Source organism: Salmo salar, chromosome ssa15 (genome assembly GCF_905237065.1).
Source record: "Salmo salar chromosome ssa15, Ssal_v3.1, whole genome shotgun sequence".
NCBI classification, from domain to species: Eukaryota; Metazoa; Chordata; class Actinopteri; order Salmoniformes; family Salmonidae; genus Salmo; species Salmo salar.
The window spans coordinates 52,255,182-52,272,714 of NC_059456.1; the positions used below are offsets into that span (position 1 = coordinate 52,255,182).

The following is a 17,533-nucleotide window of genomic DNA, read 5'->3' on the forward strand; positions in this document are numbered from 1 at the left end:
CTTTTTGCACACCAGTATCTCCACATGCACATCTTCATATGCTCATTTATCACTCCAGTGTTAATCTGCTAAATTGTAATTATTTGCTCCTATGGCCTATTTATTGCCTACCTCCTCATGCTTTTTGCATGAGGATTTAGAGGATTTAGACTTTCTTTTTCTACTGTATCATTGACTTGTTTATTGGGTTATTGGCTTGTTTGTTTACTCCATGGGTAACTCTGTGTCTATGTCACACTGCTTTGCTTTATCTTGGCCAGGTCGCAGTTGTAAATGAGAACTTGTTCTCAACTCACCTACCTGGTTAAATAAAGGTGAAATAATTGTATTTATTTTTTAAATGCATGGTATTTATCTTTGTGTATGATAAGATTAATGAATCAATCAATGTACATGCAAAAATAAACAAAACAGACGTTGAAACAAACAATTGTAAAAATCAAACAGCAAATAGAGCATGCTGGGAAATATTATGGGTGTGGTTTTGCCAGACCATCTTGACCAGCTAGACCATGCTGGACCAGCATGGTCTAGCATACCAAGCATCACCAGCATCACCAGCATGAGCTAGTCACCAGCATCACTAGCTTGAACAGCTGGTCGGCCAGCTAGACCCGCTTGAAATTTAGGTTGGTCTATACCGGGGGTTTCAGCAGGAAATGCATGTATTTGTTAAAGGCGTAGTTCATTGAAATAGGCTACTGAAGTCTCAGTCTGAATAACCCTTTGAAGCCTATTTCCGACTTTACAGCCTCTTTTATTCAATACGGAGACAAAGAAGGAGACTTTGAAGCTATGATAAGGTGCGACTGACTTCAGAGGCTTCTACATGTAGACTGGACCAAAAGCCAGTCTCGAGGTTGCTATCCTGTTGTGGCCTCGGACAGGGTGAGAGAGGGATGTTAGCTCGACTCCACCCACTCTGTTGAAGCTCATATTAAGTCGATGCTGCCGCTCACTCTCTCTCATTCACTCCACCTCGCTCCCTCTTTCTTTTCATTGTTTTCTTCAGGGTCAATTAAAAGTGTTTCATGAAGTGGAGGCTACATATATAACCCCTCAGCTGAGACACACACAGGACCTTGTTCCTGCACCAGTAAGGATGATTTTTATTAAAGCAAGAGAGCAACACAGGTAGCAAATCCTAAACTAGATATGGCCCCCTTAAGCCACTCATTTACACTCTCCCTCTCCTTATATCTTTCTATTGCTCTACCACTCCCCCCCCCACTTCCTCTCTGGGTAGATCAATTCACACCCGTCAGTGTCATAACTGTTCACCTCTCGAAGACGTGCATGTTGATTAATCACACCTCTCTGATTCAGAGGGGTTGGGTTAAATGTGGAAGACACATTTCAGTTGAATGTATTCAGTTGTACAACTGACTAGGTATCCCTCTTTCCCTCACTTTATCTCCTCATTCTTTCCTTTTCCATCCCTCTCTTCCTCCCCCTTTCCTTCCATCTGTGTGCCCATCTCTCACCCTCCCTGCTCCATGCCACACCACTCCAGTCAGTGTGCTGACCACAGAGAGAGCTGTTTTGGTGGTGGATGACTTAGTGAATGGATCGCATGGTCCCATGATGACTGAGGGAACATACAGAAAGGAAGTAAGGGAAAACAAACACATCCCTCTCTAAGAAGCAGCACAGCTGCTGACAGAGAATTAAACAAGAGGGTAGTCACATCACTGCCGTTCCAGACCTACAGGGCAGTGTGAGTCAGTTTCCTGATTCTCAGTAGCTGGCCCCCTCCGTCCCCCTTCTCTATCTCATTCATCCACAGACTGCTGGAGAGGGGTGCTGAGTCATGGAGATGCGGGGGAGGAAACAAACACACACACACACACACACACACACACACACACACACACACACACACACACGGAGCAATTGCAACGAAAGTAATGCTCACTGTCGAATGCTCTTCCTAAAATATGATTGGACGCAATCACAATGGAGTTGACGCTTAAAAGTTCCAAGCCATGTTTCCATGGCAATAGGAGCCGACACCATCCCGTCGTGACAAAATGTCTTTGTATACAGAGACCTGGGGTAGCGCCGCAGCCGTAAGATCTAACACTGGAGGTAGAGGGAGGTATACAGGAGAACAGGCACATAACTAGTACATGATCCTTTCTGGAAATCTCTGGTAGCCTAAACAAAACGCTACAGCTGTCGGCAAAAACATTCAGCGTCTTAAACGACCTCGTCTGAGAGACAGAGATGAAGAAAGATAGAGAGAGCGAGGGAGGAAAGAGGGAGGGTAACCACAGGGGGAGGGAGAGAGAGAGAGAGAACCATTAGACAACCAGTTTATTTACTTATTTTCTACATCTCAGATTCTTCAGAGAACATATGTTTTGGGATAAATGGGAAGCAATGTGTCGATGATTAAGCTAATTATTTGTTCATAATAAACACCTCCAATAAGGGTCAATACGGGGACACTGTTCACTTAGGTAAATGAATGATTATGACACAGATGAATAGTTCTTAGAAGTTGACCACCGATTCCTTTTTCCCTGCTAACCTAAAACGATTTGTTCACCTATGCCTAATGTTGTTCTTACTGGGAGTGATCCACACTGTCTATAGACGACAGCTCTACACACACACACACACACACACACGAGTCATCACCTCCACAATACCGAGGCCAGAAAACAAAAATGACTGTATGTCAATCATAACCATCACAATTATTATTATCATCCTGATAATGATCATGGGTTTGAGTGAGCATAATAATTATAGACATGATTCCCGAGTGGCTGAGTGTGTTGGTCTGTTGGATGGTGTGGGAGCAGAGCAGGGCTCAGCAGGTGTGCTAGACAGTGTGCGTAGGGGTAGCGTCCGCCACACGACAGTCAGCCCTGTCTTTTCTCTAAAGGGCTGGGGAACTGCATGACCCTAGAACAACTAATTAAGTCAGGAGCTGGCACCGTGTAGCCAATTGTCTCACTGCACCACTACTGAGAGTGCACAGGGACAACACAGCACAGAAATAGCGTACACTTACCTCATCTATGAGGTTATATTGGTCGATAACAGCTAAGAGGTAGAGGTTTTGTCTCAAGGTTATGAAATGGTGTTCTGAAGTTCTGGTCACATATCCACACTAGCCCAAATGCTAAGGAGGCAGACCTGTAGGCAAAAGGTCGCCGGTACAAATCCTGTGCTGGGTGACAAATGTCCATTGTTCACTGTATATCAAATACACAATAAGTGGTATGCTATGGACAATGGAAGGCAGCCTGTTTGACCACATCATACATAATCTCGTGAACAGAGACCTCTTACCCAATGTGAGTGAACTCTTTAATCTGGACTAATCTCGACAGTATTTGGTTGTACCCAGGTCTGATTCAGTTGTGTAGCCCCCAGACTTTGACTAAGCCCTCTAACAGTCAATAGGTCATCCCATTACGCAACAGGCTAACTGAAATTAGTCTAGTATGTCAAAACAATAACAAGGCCCTCCCTGTCTGCTCCACTGAATCAGTTTTATGCAACTGGCCCCTTGTCTAGTACACCAAATGGCAGACTAGCAAATCACTTCAGAATGTCCCTGGTTCAGTGAGTTCACTATAATCTAAAGTTTAAGTATTTGATTTCCGGAGCTGTGTTAAAGTGACTGTTTTAAACCACAAGATGGTAGCAGAGGGTTACAGTAGGAATCTTTAGTCTAGCAGCTTGATCCTGGCTCTGTTTCAAAGCTAGGAAAACGCTTGCTTGCTTCTGGAAATTGTAGGTGGTGTAACAAATATGTTTTTTAAAAGTGAGAATAATTGCCTACATTACAATATCCTCGTACCAGTATAGAATACACGCCCATGCATTTGATTATAAGACACTAAACTAAGGGTGTCAAATACTAATAACTGTTGCTGCCATTCTATGTTGTCATCTTAGGTCTATGTAGTGTTGTCTCACTTGTCATGAGCCAATAAAAACAGGTCTGGTGTTTGACTTGTACATTTTCTCTGAGGGTTGATGTGCTGTGGTATAGAGATGTATTAAAAAGGTAATCTCCAGATTCTGAGTGATGGAGATTTGAGACTGAAACCTTGATAAGTGATCTGTGTCCAGATATAGAACTAAATAAGAGGGATAGGAGACGCAATCCGTCAAAGAGTCGTCTCCCGTGGCCATCCTTTCTGATCTCGTCTCGTGGGCTTCCAAGGCTAGTCAAGGAGGAATGAGGCAAATCATGAAAGCACTTAATGGCTGTTCTTGGATGAAAATATATTAAAAAAAAACATTCTTTATTGACCATATGTTGATGTACACAGCTGTTTTTTTTTTATAAAAGCGCTCACAAAATGCTAATGTAGGATCTCTTATATTTTTTAAATGCTGTAACAAACGAAATGTTTAATTACAAATCGATAAAAAAATATTATAATTCAAATTCTTAACTGCTCTAAATGCAAAATAGTCACGTATTGTAGTATGTGCCACATCCCAACTGTCTGCAATAGCTAATAGCCTTTGTTTCCTGTATGTACACAGGAGCATCTACCATTTAATAATACACAGAACATCAAATAAAAGTACATTATATGTACAATAGTAGATTAAGCCATTTAGTACAGGATGTCTACTAAAAGGACACTTGCAATATTATTATTTTGAAATAGAAAAAAAATGTGCTTATGTAAAATAAAGAGGGCTCCAAAGAAACTATAATATTAAAGCCATTTGATGAAGAACAACAGTCACCAAAGTGAAGTCCTCTGTTCTCAGGACATTGGAACAGACAGGGTTGGGATCCATTCTACTTTGTCAATTCAGGAAGTCAACTGAAGAGCCAATTCTCCTCTTTGAGAAGCAATGAATTGGAATTTAAGTTTACTTCCTTAAATGTATGAAATTGTAAGTGAATTGACCACAACCCTGCAGCCATCCAGTTGTTTGTGCCATCTGTAAAGCACTCTAGACTTCCTTCTAGTAATTGTACAGCAAAATTGTTGGGAGTGGAAGGGGATGGCATAAATTGGTGAATGTTATTCCTTAAAAAAAAGAAACGAAAAAGAAACCGCAAAACGTGATCATGGTAGTAATTGTAGTATATTTACAATTTGCACATTCAATTTGAACATCAGAGTTTTTGCAGGCAAAGGAATAGACCTTGCAAGCATCCTGAAGCAGTGTCTCACACACACATACACAGCAGCACCACCTGGATGGTGAGCATCTCTAAAGGGATACAGCCAGAGTCCTTGTCTGTCTGGGGGAGCAAACAATGGTACTGCAACAGACACATCAATACTCTTGATAGCGTCTCAAATGGCACACTACTTCCTATATAGTGCAGTACTTTTGATCAAGGTCTATTGGGCTCTAGGGGAACAAGTATCCATTTGGGACAGATCCTAAATGGAACGGGGAATAAGAGGTTAATTGGGAAGCATCCTTCTATACACGTTATATATCAGGCACACAGAGGGACTGACAGAACCGACCAGACCACACAGCATGACTGACTCATTTTGGATATTTTTATTATTCAAGTTCTAAAAATCAGGAAGTCCTTCCATGTTAAGTCGTTGGGGCTACTCCCCTCCTCTCTAGCTTGACCACCATCATCTGCTTTGTAGATTTAACAAGGCATGCAACTGAAGCTAAACAGCTCATATGCGTTTTGCACTCGACACAGATGTAAATAAACACGGAATACTCTGGGGCAGTGTGTGTTTCGACGCGTCTCTCTGGTCTGTTGGGAAGCTAATGATGAATTCAACGTTACTCTTCTTTCTCAGTTTAGCCGATGTCCCCCATGTACAATAAAGGCACTATGAAAAGAAAGGCTTGTGTTCAAATTCGACTCGGTTTCTCCAGAAAGAATGGTCTTTATATGACTGAACTAGCCTACTACTTGCTAACACATAACAGCAACATCAGAAAGGAAGGGGTTTTGGTTATGAAAAGTAGAAAAACCAGCAATGAGTATTCCTCTGTGTGTAGCCCAGTTCAGTTCCTCTTGTCCCACTCACACACAAACTCAAAATGGGAGTCTGTAAACACTGAACTACAAAATTAGACCTTGGAGTTTTCACATCAATAACATGACAGAAGTTGGATATCATTGATCAATATTAATGAAGAATAAAAGACTGGTGGGGATTGTGAAGTGCACAGACAGAGTCTGTGTCTTTTGTTTTTACATGGACAGTAAACTCCAATGGATCCAGAAAACCATTGACCATTGTGTGAACAACCCAAACACACTGCAACCTGGGTCAATGTATTGCCTACAATATCATTCAGATAAAAAAAGAAAGTGAAGTTGGCACCAAACTATGTTTGTACAGACCAGCAGATGTCCAGTGGAGGACAGAAGAGCCCCTCTTCCTGTCCCTCAGCCTCAACCTTCCTCAGGCCAGCACATTTAAATCCCCACAACTTCATTAGAACAACGTCTGTTGACCAACAGACAGTCCGCCGACTGTCCCCCTTGCTTCCCCTCCTATCAAATCATAGCAGAACAAAGAAAAATGCACACAGAGAGAGAAGGGTAAAGCTCATGGCAAAAGCAGCTGTAATGGGGCTCTGAGGAAGAAGTACAGAGTTTTCCTTTCTATGCTCAAGTAGAGAGAGATGGGAAGAAAATAAAGTGGTCCTCAACCAAGCTGCTTCTTCCTCCGCCCATTACGTACAGATTGTGCCTATAATACATGTCTGTTCGCCAGTCCAATTGCCAAAGCACATGTCATCATTAATAAGAGAAAAAGAACAGAAACAAACCAACAAATAAAAACAAGAAAAGAAAACCTGAGAGAAATTACCAAAAGGGGGCACCACTTTCACAAGACAGCGAGAGCAGGACAGAGGGATAGGGAGGTGGGGTGAGGGAAACAATGTCATGTTTGGTCATGCCATAACGTCCTGTGCCATTGACATCTGTTGCGCAGGGCTGGAGTGGACTGGGCTGGGGATCAATTGTCATAGTTGGACTGGGCTAAGTAGAGTTGTGCTGATTTGGTTTGAGCTCCAGATTTTTTCAGCCAGGTCATTCTGTTCTCTTCTGCGCTGGTCCGTCCGTCGTGTCCTTCCATTCGTATCGGACTGTCAGTGTGAATCGGACTGTACTGTGTGTGGTTTCTAGTGGCCGTCGTGTGGTGTGACCATGTTCTCAGCCCTCCGGTGTGTCTCCAGGGCATTGACGGTGGAAATGTCTTGAGGCAGCTCAGACTTCCTCCTGACCAGCGGACGCTCCTTACGCTCGTTCCTCTGGAGCTATCAGGGACAGGCAGGAACAGAGAGAGAACAGTTAAGCATAGTCCAGTCATACCAAAAGCTACAAAATAGTAAGAAATTGCCAAGCGCTCCCATTTTTGGGTGTATTTTCCAAATAGCATGCACAACTTCACGTTGGCTGTTGGCCTATCAAGCACAGTGCTGAAGCTAGCTAACGAGACCCTACCCCGATTGGTTATTGGTTGCTGCTAATTTGCATAAACATGGGACTCAGTCGCTGACCGTTAAGTTACTGAATGTATCGTTGTGTCTCCTGCCCCCATTGAAAACAAATGATCTCCAGCAGTTTATCGTTAGAGACGGTGCCTGGTGTAATCAAAGCATTGGACTGGTCACACACCCATACTGGTTCCTCTGCACCAAGAGACAAGGGAACGGCTACACAGAGAGTGAGTTCACCCCCTCAAAACAAACGTTCTCTAGTCCTTAACTTCTCTAGGCTAGGGGGCGGTATTTTCACATCCGGATGAAAAGCGTGTCCAAAGTAAACTGCCTGCTACTCAGAAGCTAGGATATGCATATTATTAGATTTGGATAGAAAACACTCTGAAGTTTCTAAAACTAAAATGATGTCTGTGAGTATAACAGAACTTATATGGCAGGCAAAACCCTGAGGACAAACCATCCAGGAGAATTTTCTTTTTTGAGGTCACTCTTTTCAATGGGAATCTAGAATTCTAAGGCAGTTGCTTGCAGTTCCTATTGCTTCCACTGGATGTCAACAGTCTTTAGAAATTGGTTGATGTTTTTCCTTTGCGTAATGAAGAAGTAGGCCTGTTCAGAACGAGGGTCGAGTGAAGTGTACTGTTGTGGTTGAGGCGCGTGACCTGAAAGCACGCTCCACTTTGTTTTCCTCCGGTATTGAACACAGTTTATCCCATCTTAAATTGTATCAATTATTTATGTAAAATAATACCTAAAGTTGTTTGAAATGTTTTGACAAAGATTACAGGTAACTTATGAGATATTTTGTAGTCATGTTGCGCGAGTTGGAACCGGTGTTTTTCTGGATCAAACGCGCCAAATAAATTGACATTTTGGATATATAACGACGGAATTAATCGAACAAAAGGACTATTTGTGATGTTTATGGGACATATTGGAGTGCCAACAGAAGAAGCTCGTCAAAGGTAAGGCATGAATTATATCTTTATTTCTGAGTTTTGTGTCGTGCCTGGCGGGTTGAATTATGATTTTCATGTGTATGTTTGATGGGGTGCTGTCCTCAGATAATCGCATGGTTTGCTTTTGCCGTAAAGCCTTTTTGAAATCTGACACGTTGGCTGGATTAACAACAAGTGTAGCTTGAATTTGGTGTATTGCATGTGTGATTTCATGAAGGTCTAATATTTATAGTAATTTAATTTGAATTTGGCGCTCTGCCATTTCACCGGATGTTGTCAAATCGATCCCATATTATTATTATTATAATAATAAACAATGTGCATTGTGATAAGTTATGTAAAATTGCTTATAATACTATTAATACTCCAAACATTTTTTGGAAGAAAAACCTTTATTATTATTATTTTTTTATATAATAATTTGTATACCACTTGCAGTACCCCTGCGGACCACAGGTTGAAAACAACTGCTGTAGGGTGTACACTACAGTACGGTGTTTAATTAATTAATGTCAGCTCTTCGCTGCCTTTGAAATGTGAGCCTGCCTATATCTGATCCTGTCAATAAGTGCAGCACTCACAGCCCTCTCCCTGAACCGGTTCTTCACCTACAACCTAGACTTCGTCCCAAATTGCACACGATTCCCCACGTAGTGAACTACTTTTGACAAGGGCCCATGCTACCCTGCTCCTGTTCATACACAAGTCTGTCTCTCCACCTATTTAAAAACTGCAACAAGGTGTGAGAGGACCCACAAGATTAGTTCTACTAATGTCACACTGGTGCTACATTTCACACAGTGAGGAAGACACTGCTCTGGACATTCACGTGAACACACGACAGCATGGAGGTGGTCAGCGGAAAGGAACACACACAGTCCCACACCCACAGTACCTGTGTGGCCTCTTCCTCTATAGTCTTCTTCAGCATGTTGAAGTCCTCTATCATTGGTCCGTCTGTCTCCATGGGACTACCCAGGCCTGACGGGTCCACGTACACCAGGAACTAAACAAGGAGAGAGAAAGGGGGGAGGATTATAATGAGACACCAGGAAGTAAACCCAGCAAGAGAAAGAAGTGAAGGACTCCCAGAACCAAAGATAATAAATATACCTTTTCAGATCATTTGGTCAAAATATATGATGGCTGTGTCCAGTTCTGCTAGGTGCTTGTTGGGCTCTGAGCAATACACAGAGTACAGCCATTGCGTACATCCATTTATCTGTTGCTGCCTGGGCTGTTCTGTCCTGAGATGGGGGACTAGGTGCCGTACTACTGGGTTGAGAGGGGAAGAGACACCGGGGCTGGAGTAACATGCCCGCACAGAGACGAATAGTGACGATGCGTGCTCACCTGAGGGTTGGACTTGGCCAGAGTCTCGATCTTCACCCACGCTTCTTCTCGCTCTTTCCACTTGGCCTTCTCTCTGCGTACACACGACGACAGGGGAACAGTCATTTCAGAGTCATGGGCAACATGTGGGTGGACGTTGTAAGTTTAAGGCTTCTTACTTGTTCTTCTCTGCTCGGAACTGCTGAGTGCAGTCGTCGAATAGCTTCTGGTTCATCTCCATGAAGAGCTTCAGGGCGTTGTAGATCAGACCGTGGATCGTCCTGTACACACAGACATGCAGAGAGACACGCACACACAAATTCATATGAACCCAGGAATGCATAACAATAAAACATACGGTTGTTAACTTCCTTATAATAGGGCGGAAAACCGATAGGCAGAAAGAGAGACAGCTCCATAGTGGTAGTTAGTTGTTAGCAGAGCGACTCACTTGTTCCAGTGGGTCTTGGAGTTGCGGTAGAGCGAGGGGAACATGATAGGGAGGATTCTGGCGGCATTGTCACTGATCAGACTCATGATGTACTCGTTGTTCCAGTAGTACAGCGCTCTCTCTGCCACCTGACACACAAGGAACGCTTGGTCAGGTAACATCTTAGCACACATAACCACTAACACACACAAGCACGCAACACATAACACCTGAGCAAACAACATAACACACCTGGAAGTGTGGGCTGGACACACACTTGGCCAGCTGTCTGAAGAGGGGCTCCATGACCTTGACAAACTCAGAGGGTTCGATGACGTCCAAAATCTCCTCCAGCTCGTTGAGGAACATCACCTCTTTTGGACTGTGGGTCTTTGGCCAGTACTTCAACAGAGCCATCACTGTCTGTAGGAGAGAAGAGTAGAGCCATACTTTAACACTGCACTAACTAGTCACACGCATAGCTGTTGGTCTTTGACCAGTACTTTAACAGAGCCATCACTGCCTATGGAGACGATTTGCACATAAACACTGAACCAGCTTTGGAGCAATGTACTAATCTCACAGTGTACTGGGGACTGGTGATTTTTGCCCAGCGAACTGGAAGATGTCTTACCGGTTCTGTGAGGGTGCTGTCCTTCTCTAGAAACTGCACCACGCAGTACGCCAGCTAGAAAGAGACAGACACAAAAGAGCACATTAACTACAACTATCATGTTAACAACACTGACTACAACTGGAATGAACGTGTATTCCAACCTATAACACTGTAGGCCTCTATCAAAAGGTTTTGTTCTAAAGTAGGTCTAGTAGCTTCTTTAACAGTAATGGGTCTAGATGCGATACCTGCGGGTGATAGACACTAAGGGACTTGACTTTGTGTAACGGCAGCAACACTTTCAACAGGAATATCTTGTGCTCCTCTTTCAACGGTAATGCAAACCCATTGATTATGCTGCAAACAGAAAGACAAAAGGGTTGTGATCAGCAAAATCTAATACGGAGGAGATCGGCAAAACAACATAGGCACAAAAACTATTTGAAATAATTACAATTTGACATACCTTCCTAATATTTCCAATAACTCTGCTATTCCGTTATGATGTTCCGTTTCATAAATGAAGCTGCAATGAAATGACAGTTCTATCAATTAAAATGACAAAAGACCCAAGCAAAACAGACCAGTGAAATTAATGGTCATTTAAAAAACATTGCCACTCGTCATGTCAAGTGTCTCCGATAATGACGCGACTCAACACATAACTACAATCTCACAGTGCTGTATTAGGGCCATTTACTCACCTATAAAATATGTTATTTATCTGTTTCCTGATGTATGCTCTCAGGCCCAGGAACTTGCCGTAGATACGATGCAGAGTGGTCTTTAGAAAGTCCCTTTCCCTGGGGTCTTCACTGTCAAACAAGTCCAATAGCTGTGGAGACAACACAGTGACCTTACAACACCTGTTTACAACACACACAGAGACACAGCCAGTCCCACATCCCATGTTGCTTTACTTCCAGTGAGAAAGGACCAGTGCTTACCTGCATTACAAATTTTTGGTCAATATACTTCTTGGCTACATTTGGTTGAAAGTCTGGAGACTCTAGAAACCGGAGGAAGAACTCGTAGACGAGCTGGAGAAAGAGGAGCAGAGGTGTACACATCAGTGGTATGAAACAGTGTGTGTTCATTCATTCACGTGCGTGCGCGTGTGTGTACCTGTAGGTGCGGCCACGCTGCCTCTAGCGTGGGCTCATCCTCCTCCGGGTCAAACTCCGCCCCTGTGGGGTTGGACGATGGAGGCAACGTCCTGAACATGTTCACTGCAAACTGAAGGACAGAGACACAGACAGACAAGTCACTACACAAAACGCTACACATTAACACCATCAGAACTAATCACGACAGGGGTCAAAGATTAGCTTTAAAACCAACTCTGGCACTTTCACACCGATGTGAAAACGGACATTTTGATTAATTTGTGTCAAACTAAATAGAAGATAACGGTACTGACTTTCATCGGACCTCTTCACCCATCAGCCTGTTTCTTCCTGTTCATTTATGTGCTCATTTTTAGATTTCAAAACATTTTCTGTCAAAGCAGCCAAAAGATGAAGCACAAACCACTACTGCTGCAGACTAGAGAGCGCAGGAAGGAATGACACGACCGTCAAGATGACATTTACCTGGCCTCTCTCTCCAGCTCGGTAAAAAAAAACAAGTAGCCTAGATTGGTGAAAAGAAAGCCACCGTCTCTCCATCTCCCACAACGAATAAGCAGCAGACATCTCTCATCACTCCGTCTGTCAGAGTAGACGCAGGCTTCTCTTTATCTCACAGCCTTTTCTCACCTCTCAGAGAACACTACATCCCGCCACACCCCTTGCAGGCCTGAGGTTAGCGTGCACTCACTTGTCAATGTTTACGTTCTGAGAACCCCTTTTATTTTCCCCCCCGAGTGTGTCACTGTCAGTCTAATGGACCACCAAGTCACATGAACAGGGAGCGCTTTACCAATCTGAAGCTGATACGTCTGTAACAATAGCCCACTTATCAAAGAGCCGTCCGTCGTGGCCTATTATAACCATAAAGAACACACCTTTTACAGTGCGCTTCGTCCATCTCTCTCCATACTTTGATGTTTAAAGCAGTGAACACTTCAAAGTGAAGGGGCAAGAAGGGGAGAACTAAAGTAAACCAAGAACATTGTTATGCCGATTTGACAGCAGCCTTGCATTTTCTGCTGCACTGATCAAATAGAGGCAGGATCAGGAGAATAGGGGGAAATTTGCACCTCGATCATCCTCGGTTTCCTGCGTAGCATTGAGGCCTGCTTTGATAAACATCAAAGGCTTTAATTCAGACCTGGCTGGCTGACAGGCACGCAGGCAGCACTTAACATCTGCAGCCATGTCCACACTGGACTAATTTACATTTAGACTACCACACAGACCCAGTATTTCATTCACTCAGCTACAGCTAGTAGGTGGCCTGGCCTGCTAACCAGGGCTGAACTGAAGGGACGAGGAGGCTATATCTGTTAGAGGTAGGTAAACCCATGATGATGAACACCAATTCGATTTTTTGTCAACTATGTGGACTGAAACAGATTGAGCCCACAGTGGTAGCCCTTGGCTGATAACAGCTAGCAAGTTAATACTGGTAGATAAGAGGCCTACTGCTAACCGATAAGATTTAAGTCCAGTGAGTGTAAAGGCATCAGTATGCTTCAATTCAGCTGGCGGCTTGCCGAAGTCGACTAGGCAAACCGAACGAGTGTGCTCACATACTCCCTTAAAAGACCTTGGCTTGAGAAACTAGAAAAAAAAGCAGCAAGTACTGTTTGTCCATTCTGAGACACCGTAGCCAGTATACACTTCCTTAAAATAGTAATTATTAATCTATGACGACTCAAAAATCTGTCATTCATTTTGTTGTTTTTGCCAAGTAGATCTTAAATCGCGCAATTTTACACCTGACGAATATGTTACATGGTGCAGTATTTCTCAATGAAAAAATGTGCATGAGAACGAGGTCGTCTCTCGTTGAATGACAACAAAGACTGAAGAATCCCTACTGTTGACCAATCACCGACGAAAGGGCGTAGATGTCGGCACCCAACTTCAGCTTGCGTGCCCGAACGGCCTGAAAAAACCCTCACCGAAGTCCAAAACGTCACCATAATATATGAACACACTCTTCTGAACTGTTTGGGCTGGGAAGCATGCAGATGCCTTAAAGCAATTGTATTTTGTCATACCCTGGGTTCACATAGTTCATCTGATAGGCACGTCACATTCCCTACGCCTCAGGAACCAAAATACAATATCTAACTAGAACTGAAATAACCTGCCACAGGCAACCTCAATTTTTAAATAACTTGGAAACTTTGTGGGATTTGAAAGATTTTGACAGTTGAATTGATTGAAATGGTTTCTAGCTTTTGTGATTGTTTGAGGATGGCAGGGTTATGACGTCAATAAAAGCCAGATAGACAGAACCATGCACAAAATATTTGTTTGTATGAGGGGTTTATAGGTCTACCTACACCCGACCCAGGACAAGACCTCTAGGGGAAACACGGTTGTCTCTGGTGACCATTAATAGCAAGTTTATGAGGACAGAATCAATGTCGTTGTGACTAGTCCTATGTTCACCACACAAATCAGCATGGAAGGGAAACAGCATGATAGGCATTTGTAAGTGCATGAGGCAAGGCCTTGTCCACTGTGTCTACTGACCACGTGCACCACCTCTGGGTAGATGGGCTCTGTGATGACGTTCCTGTTGTGGGTGATGTACTCCACCATCTCGCTGAGCGCAGCCCGCTTCACCTCCTTCCATTTCAGGTCGCTCAGAGGATCCGACAAAAAGTCAAAAAGGACACAGCACTGACGCAGCTTCTGGACAAACAGCTTCTCCTGCTCCGCCGCAGGGACATCTAGGAGAGAGAGAAAGAGAAAGAGAAAAAGAGAGAGAGAGAGAGAGAGAGAGAGAGAGATTCATACGTTGTCGCCTCACGAGGGAAATAATTTTTCACTGCTTTACAAAATACGCAGAACAAACAAATTTGCAGCACAGGCTGTAGGCAAAATAATGAAATAGAGAGGCTGGGGATCCAACTTTTCCTGGACCCTTCTTCCCGATATAGTGATGTTTTTTCAGGAGGGAGTACATGCAGCTATTTAGGCAAGCTAAAAGCAGCATATCAAAACACAAGCAAGACAGACAGGTAGTCTAAGTAGCAATGTTATTTTTTCATTGCAAACATGGGAAAGCAGGGGGGCAGACAAGCAGTCAAAGTAAGTGTTATTTTTCAGCAACTAAGGCTACGATATGGCAGCATAACTTGTACACCTTTTAACTGATTTGAGGAGCAGCAGAAGTGATTCCTGGAACCCAAAGAACTTCCGGTGTGTAAACAGCTGTTCCATCACAGCCGTAACCAGCTAGCTAACGTAGTCTCGTTGTTTTCAAGGTCAAAATGTGCATTTGACCATATTATTCACGGGTGGGATCGTCCTTACGACCGGGAAGGAATCCATTTTTCAAAATTAAAAAGTTAAGATTTCCCAAAGAAGAATGGCAGCGGGATGCAGTGCCTGCATGGATAGTAACGTTAGCAGCAGGAGGTGGCGGCGCAAGGATGATGTGTAGCACACGGTAAGTTTCTAAATGTTTTTTTTTATTATTATTGAATATTTAAAACATACTTGCAGTGAAGCCGCTCAACAACTACATCACATTAGTCATCTAACAGACTCACATCCACAGCGAAACACAGAAGCAACCAGGGTCAACACCCTGCTCAAGGGCACGCCGACAGATCTCCCACAAGGTCAAAAGCGAGGACCCGAACCATCAGCCACCGGCCAAAGCTCCCAACCGCCAGGCCACCAGCACTCCCACACCAGCCCTCGCCAGGCCCAGATCCCCCACACCAGGCCAAGACCCCCCCCCCCCCCACAGTTCAAGAGCTGGCCCCTTTTTCTTGTAAATAAATACTACATTTTCCCATCAATCTAAACACAATACCCCACAATGACAAAGCAAAAAAAGGTTTAGAAATTTTAGCAAATTAAATAAAAACTGAAATATCACATTTGCATAAGTATTCAGACCCTTTACTCAGCACTTTGGCAGCGATTACAGTCTTGAGTCTTCTTGGGTATGATGCTACAAGCTTGGCACACCTGTAATTGGGGACTTCCTCCCATTCTTCTCTGCAGATCCTCAGGTTATATAGGGAGCGTTGCGGCACAGCTTTTTCCATGTCTCTCCAGGGATGTTTGATCGGGTTCAAGTCCGGGCTCTGGCTGGGCCACTGAAGAACATTCAGAGACTTGTCCCGAAGTCACTCCTGTGTGGTCTTGGATGGGTGCTTAGGGTCGTTATCAGGTTGGAAGGTGAACCTTCGCCCCAGTCCGAGGTCCTGAGTGCTCTGGAGCAGGTTTATCAAGGATCTCTCTGTACTTGCTCCGTTCATCTTTCCCTTGATCCTGACTAGTCTCCCAGTCCCTGCTGCTGAAAAACATTCCCACTGTGTTCTTGGGGACCTTCAATGCTGCAGAAATGTCCTGGTACCCTTCCCCAGATCTGTCTCGACACAATCCTGTCTCGGCACTCTACGGACACTTCCTTCGGCATCATGGCTTGGCTTTTGCTCTGACATCCACTGTGGGACCTTATGTAGACAGGTGTGTACATTTCCAAATTATGTCCAATAAATTGACCACAGGTGGACTTGAAGTTGTAGAAACATCAAGGATGATCAATGGAAACAGGGTGCACCTGAGCTCAATTTCTAGAGTCTGAATATTTACGTAATGAAGGTGTTTTTTATTATTTGTAATACATTTGCTAAACATTATAAAAACCTGTTTTCGCTTTGTTATTATGGGGTAATGCGTGTAGATTGATGAGGAAATTGCTTTATTTAATTAACTTTAGAAGAATAAGACTAATGTAACAAAATGTGGAAATATTCAAGGGGTCCAAACACTGTAGGTGTTCTTTGCATGATATGAAAGTGTTGATTCTTTGACTTAAGTATAGTGAATTTTATGGTCATTTAACATTCCCTGTTTGTCAGTTTCATTTGGTTGTCACTCATTTTGTCTAATGATATTGCACAGATTTGCAGCTGATGTCCTTGATCATTTGTGTGGGTGTAACAATCCCTGTATGGCTGATCTGGGATGCAACCCCTGTCCACAACAGCACTTTATACCCACAAAGCAGCATCCATTATCCTACCAAAACCATGATCTTGGTTGGGCTAGGATAACAGTACTTTAGGTCTCAAGGCAGGTGATATCTCCACACGATGGCTACTAGGGCTTTGTCTCACTGTCTTTCCTTGATTCCTCACATCTCACCTGTATTGGATCACAACTGACCTTCTCCAATGGGGTTTGAGGCGGCGGCAAGGAATCGAGGAAGGACGAATTGAGAAAGAGCCAAGCACTCACCTGTCAACTAGCTCACTGAATTCCTCCTCAACCTCAGCAAAGCAGACTGAACTTAGTTAATCTAGCACCAACATAATTTTACGGGTATTTAATTCTGCTACATTGACTCCGATCACAGTCGGTGACTGAGTTACACTGTTAGTGGCTTAGGTGGTGGTGAAAGGTTTGACTGTAGCAGAGGCGAGCTGGTGAAAAAGTGACCCTTCACTGTGGTCACTCTCCAGGGTATTTCTCTCTTGGCACTACTATCCATGCTTTACCCTTTTGGTTCCATTGCTTACAGTGAATGAGAGATTATTCATGCCCAATGCAGACATATGATGGGATTAGTATTGGCCTTGTGGGCATGTGCAATGCATGTGGCTTGTCATTTCTATACTGAAACAGGATT

General features: G+C 43.6%; 1 protein-coding gene across 4 annotated transcripts in view; it reads right to left on the reverse strand.

Moving 5' to 3' along the window:
• Positions 1-5,482: 5,482 nt before the first annotated feature.
• LOC106571593 (serine/threonine-protein phosphatase 2A 56 kDa regulatory subunit gamma isoform) overlaps positions 5,483-17,533 on the reverse strand; it is a 35,335-nt gene continuing 23,284 nt past the window's right edge. For all 4 annotated transcript variants that reach the window (XM_014144837.2, XM_014144838.2, XM_014144840.2 and 1 more), the window contains 13 exons: positions 14,413-14,612; positions 11,891-12,001; positions 11,713-11,805; positions 11,470-11,600; positions 11,232-11,291; positions 11,014-11,122; positions 10,784-10,837; positions 10,402-10,572; positions 10,171-10,298; positions 9,899-10,000; positions 9,741-9,813; positions 9,283-9,393; positions 5,483-7,242 (listed from right to left, as the gene is read on the reverse strand). In XM_014144837.2, coding sequence (XP_014000312.1) covers positions 7,108-7,242; positions 9,283-9,393; positions 9,741-9,813; positions 9,899-10,000; positions 10,171-10,298; positions 10,402-10,572; positions 10,784-10,837; positions 11,014-11,122; positions 11,232-11,291; positions 11,470-11,600; positions 11,713-11,805; positions 11,891-12,001; positions 14,413-14,612 — 1,478 coding nt within the window. In that variant the 3' untranslated portion in view covers positions 5,483-7,107. The remainder of the gene's footprint in view (positions 7,243-9,282; positions 9,394-9,740; positions 9,814-9,898; positions 10,001-10,170; positions 10,299-10,401; positions 10,573-10,783; positions 10,838-11,013; positions 11,123-11,231; positions 11,292-11,469; positions 11,601-11,712; positions 11,806-11,890; positions 12,002-14,412; positions 14,613-17,533) is intronic.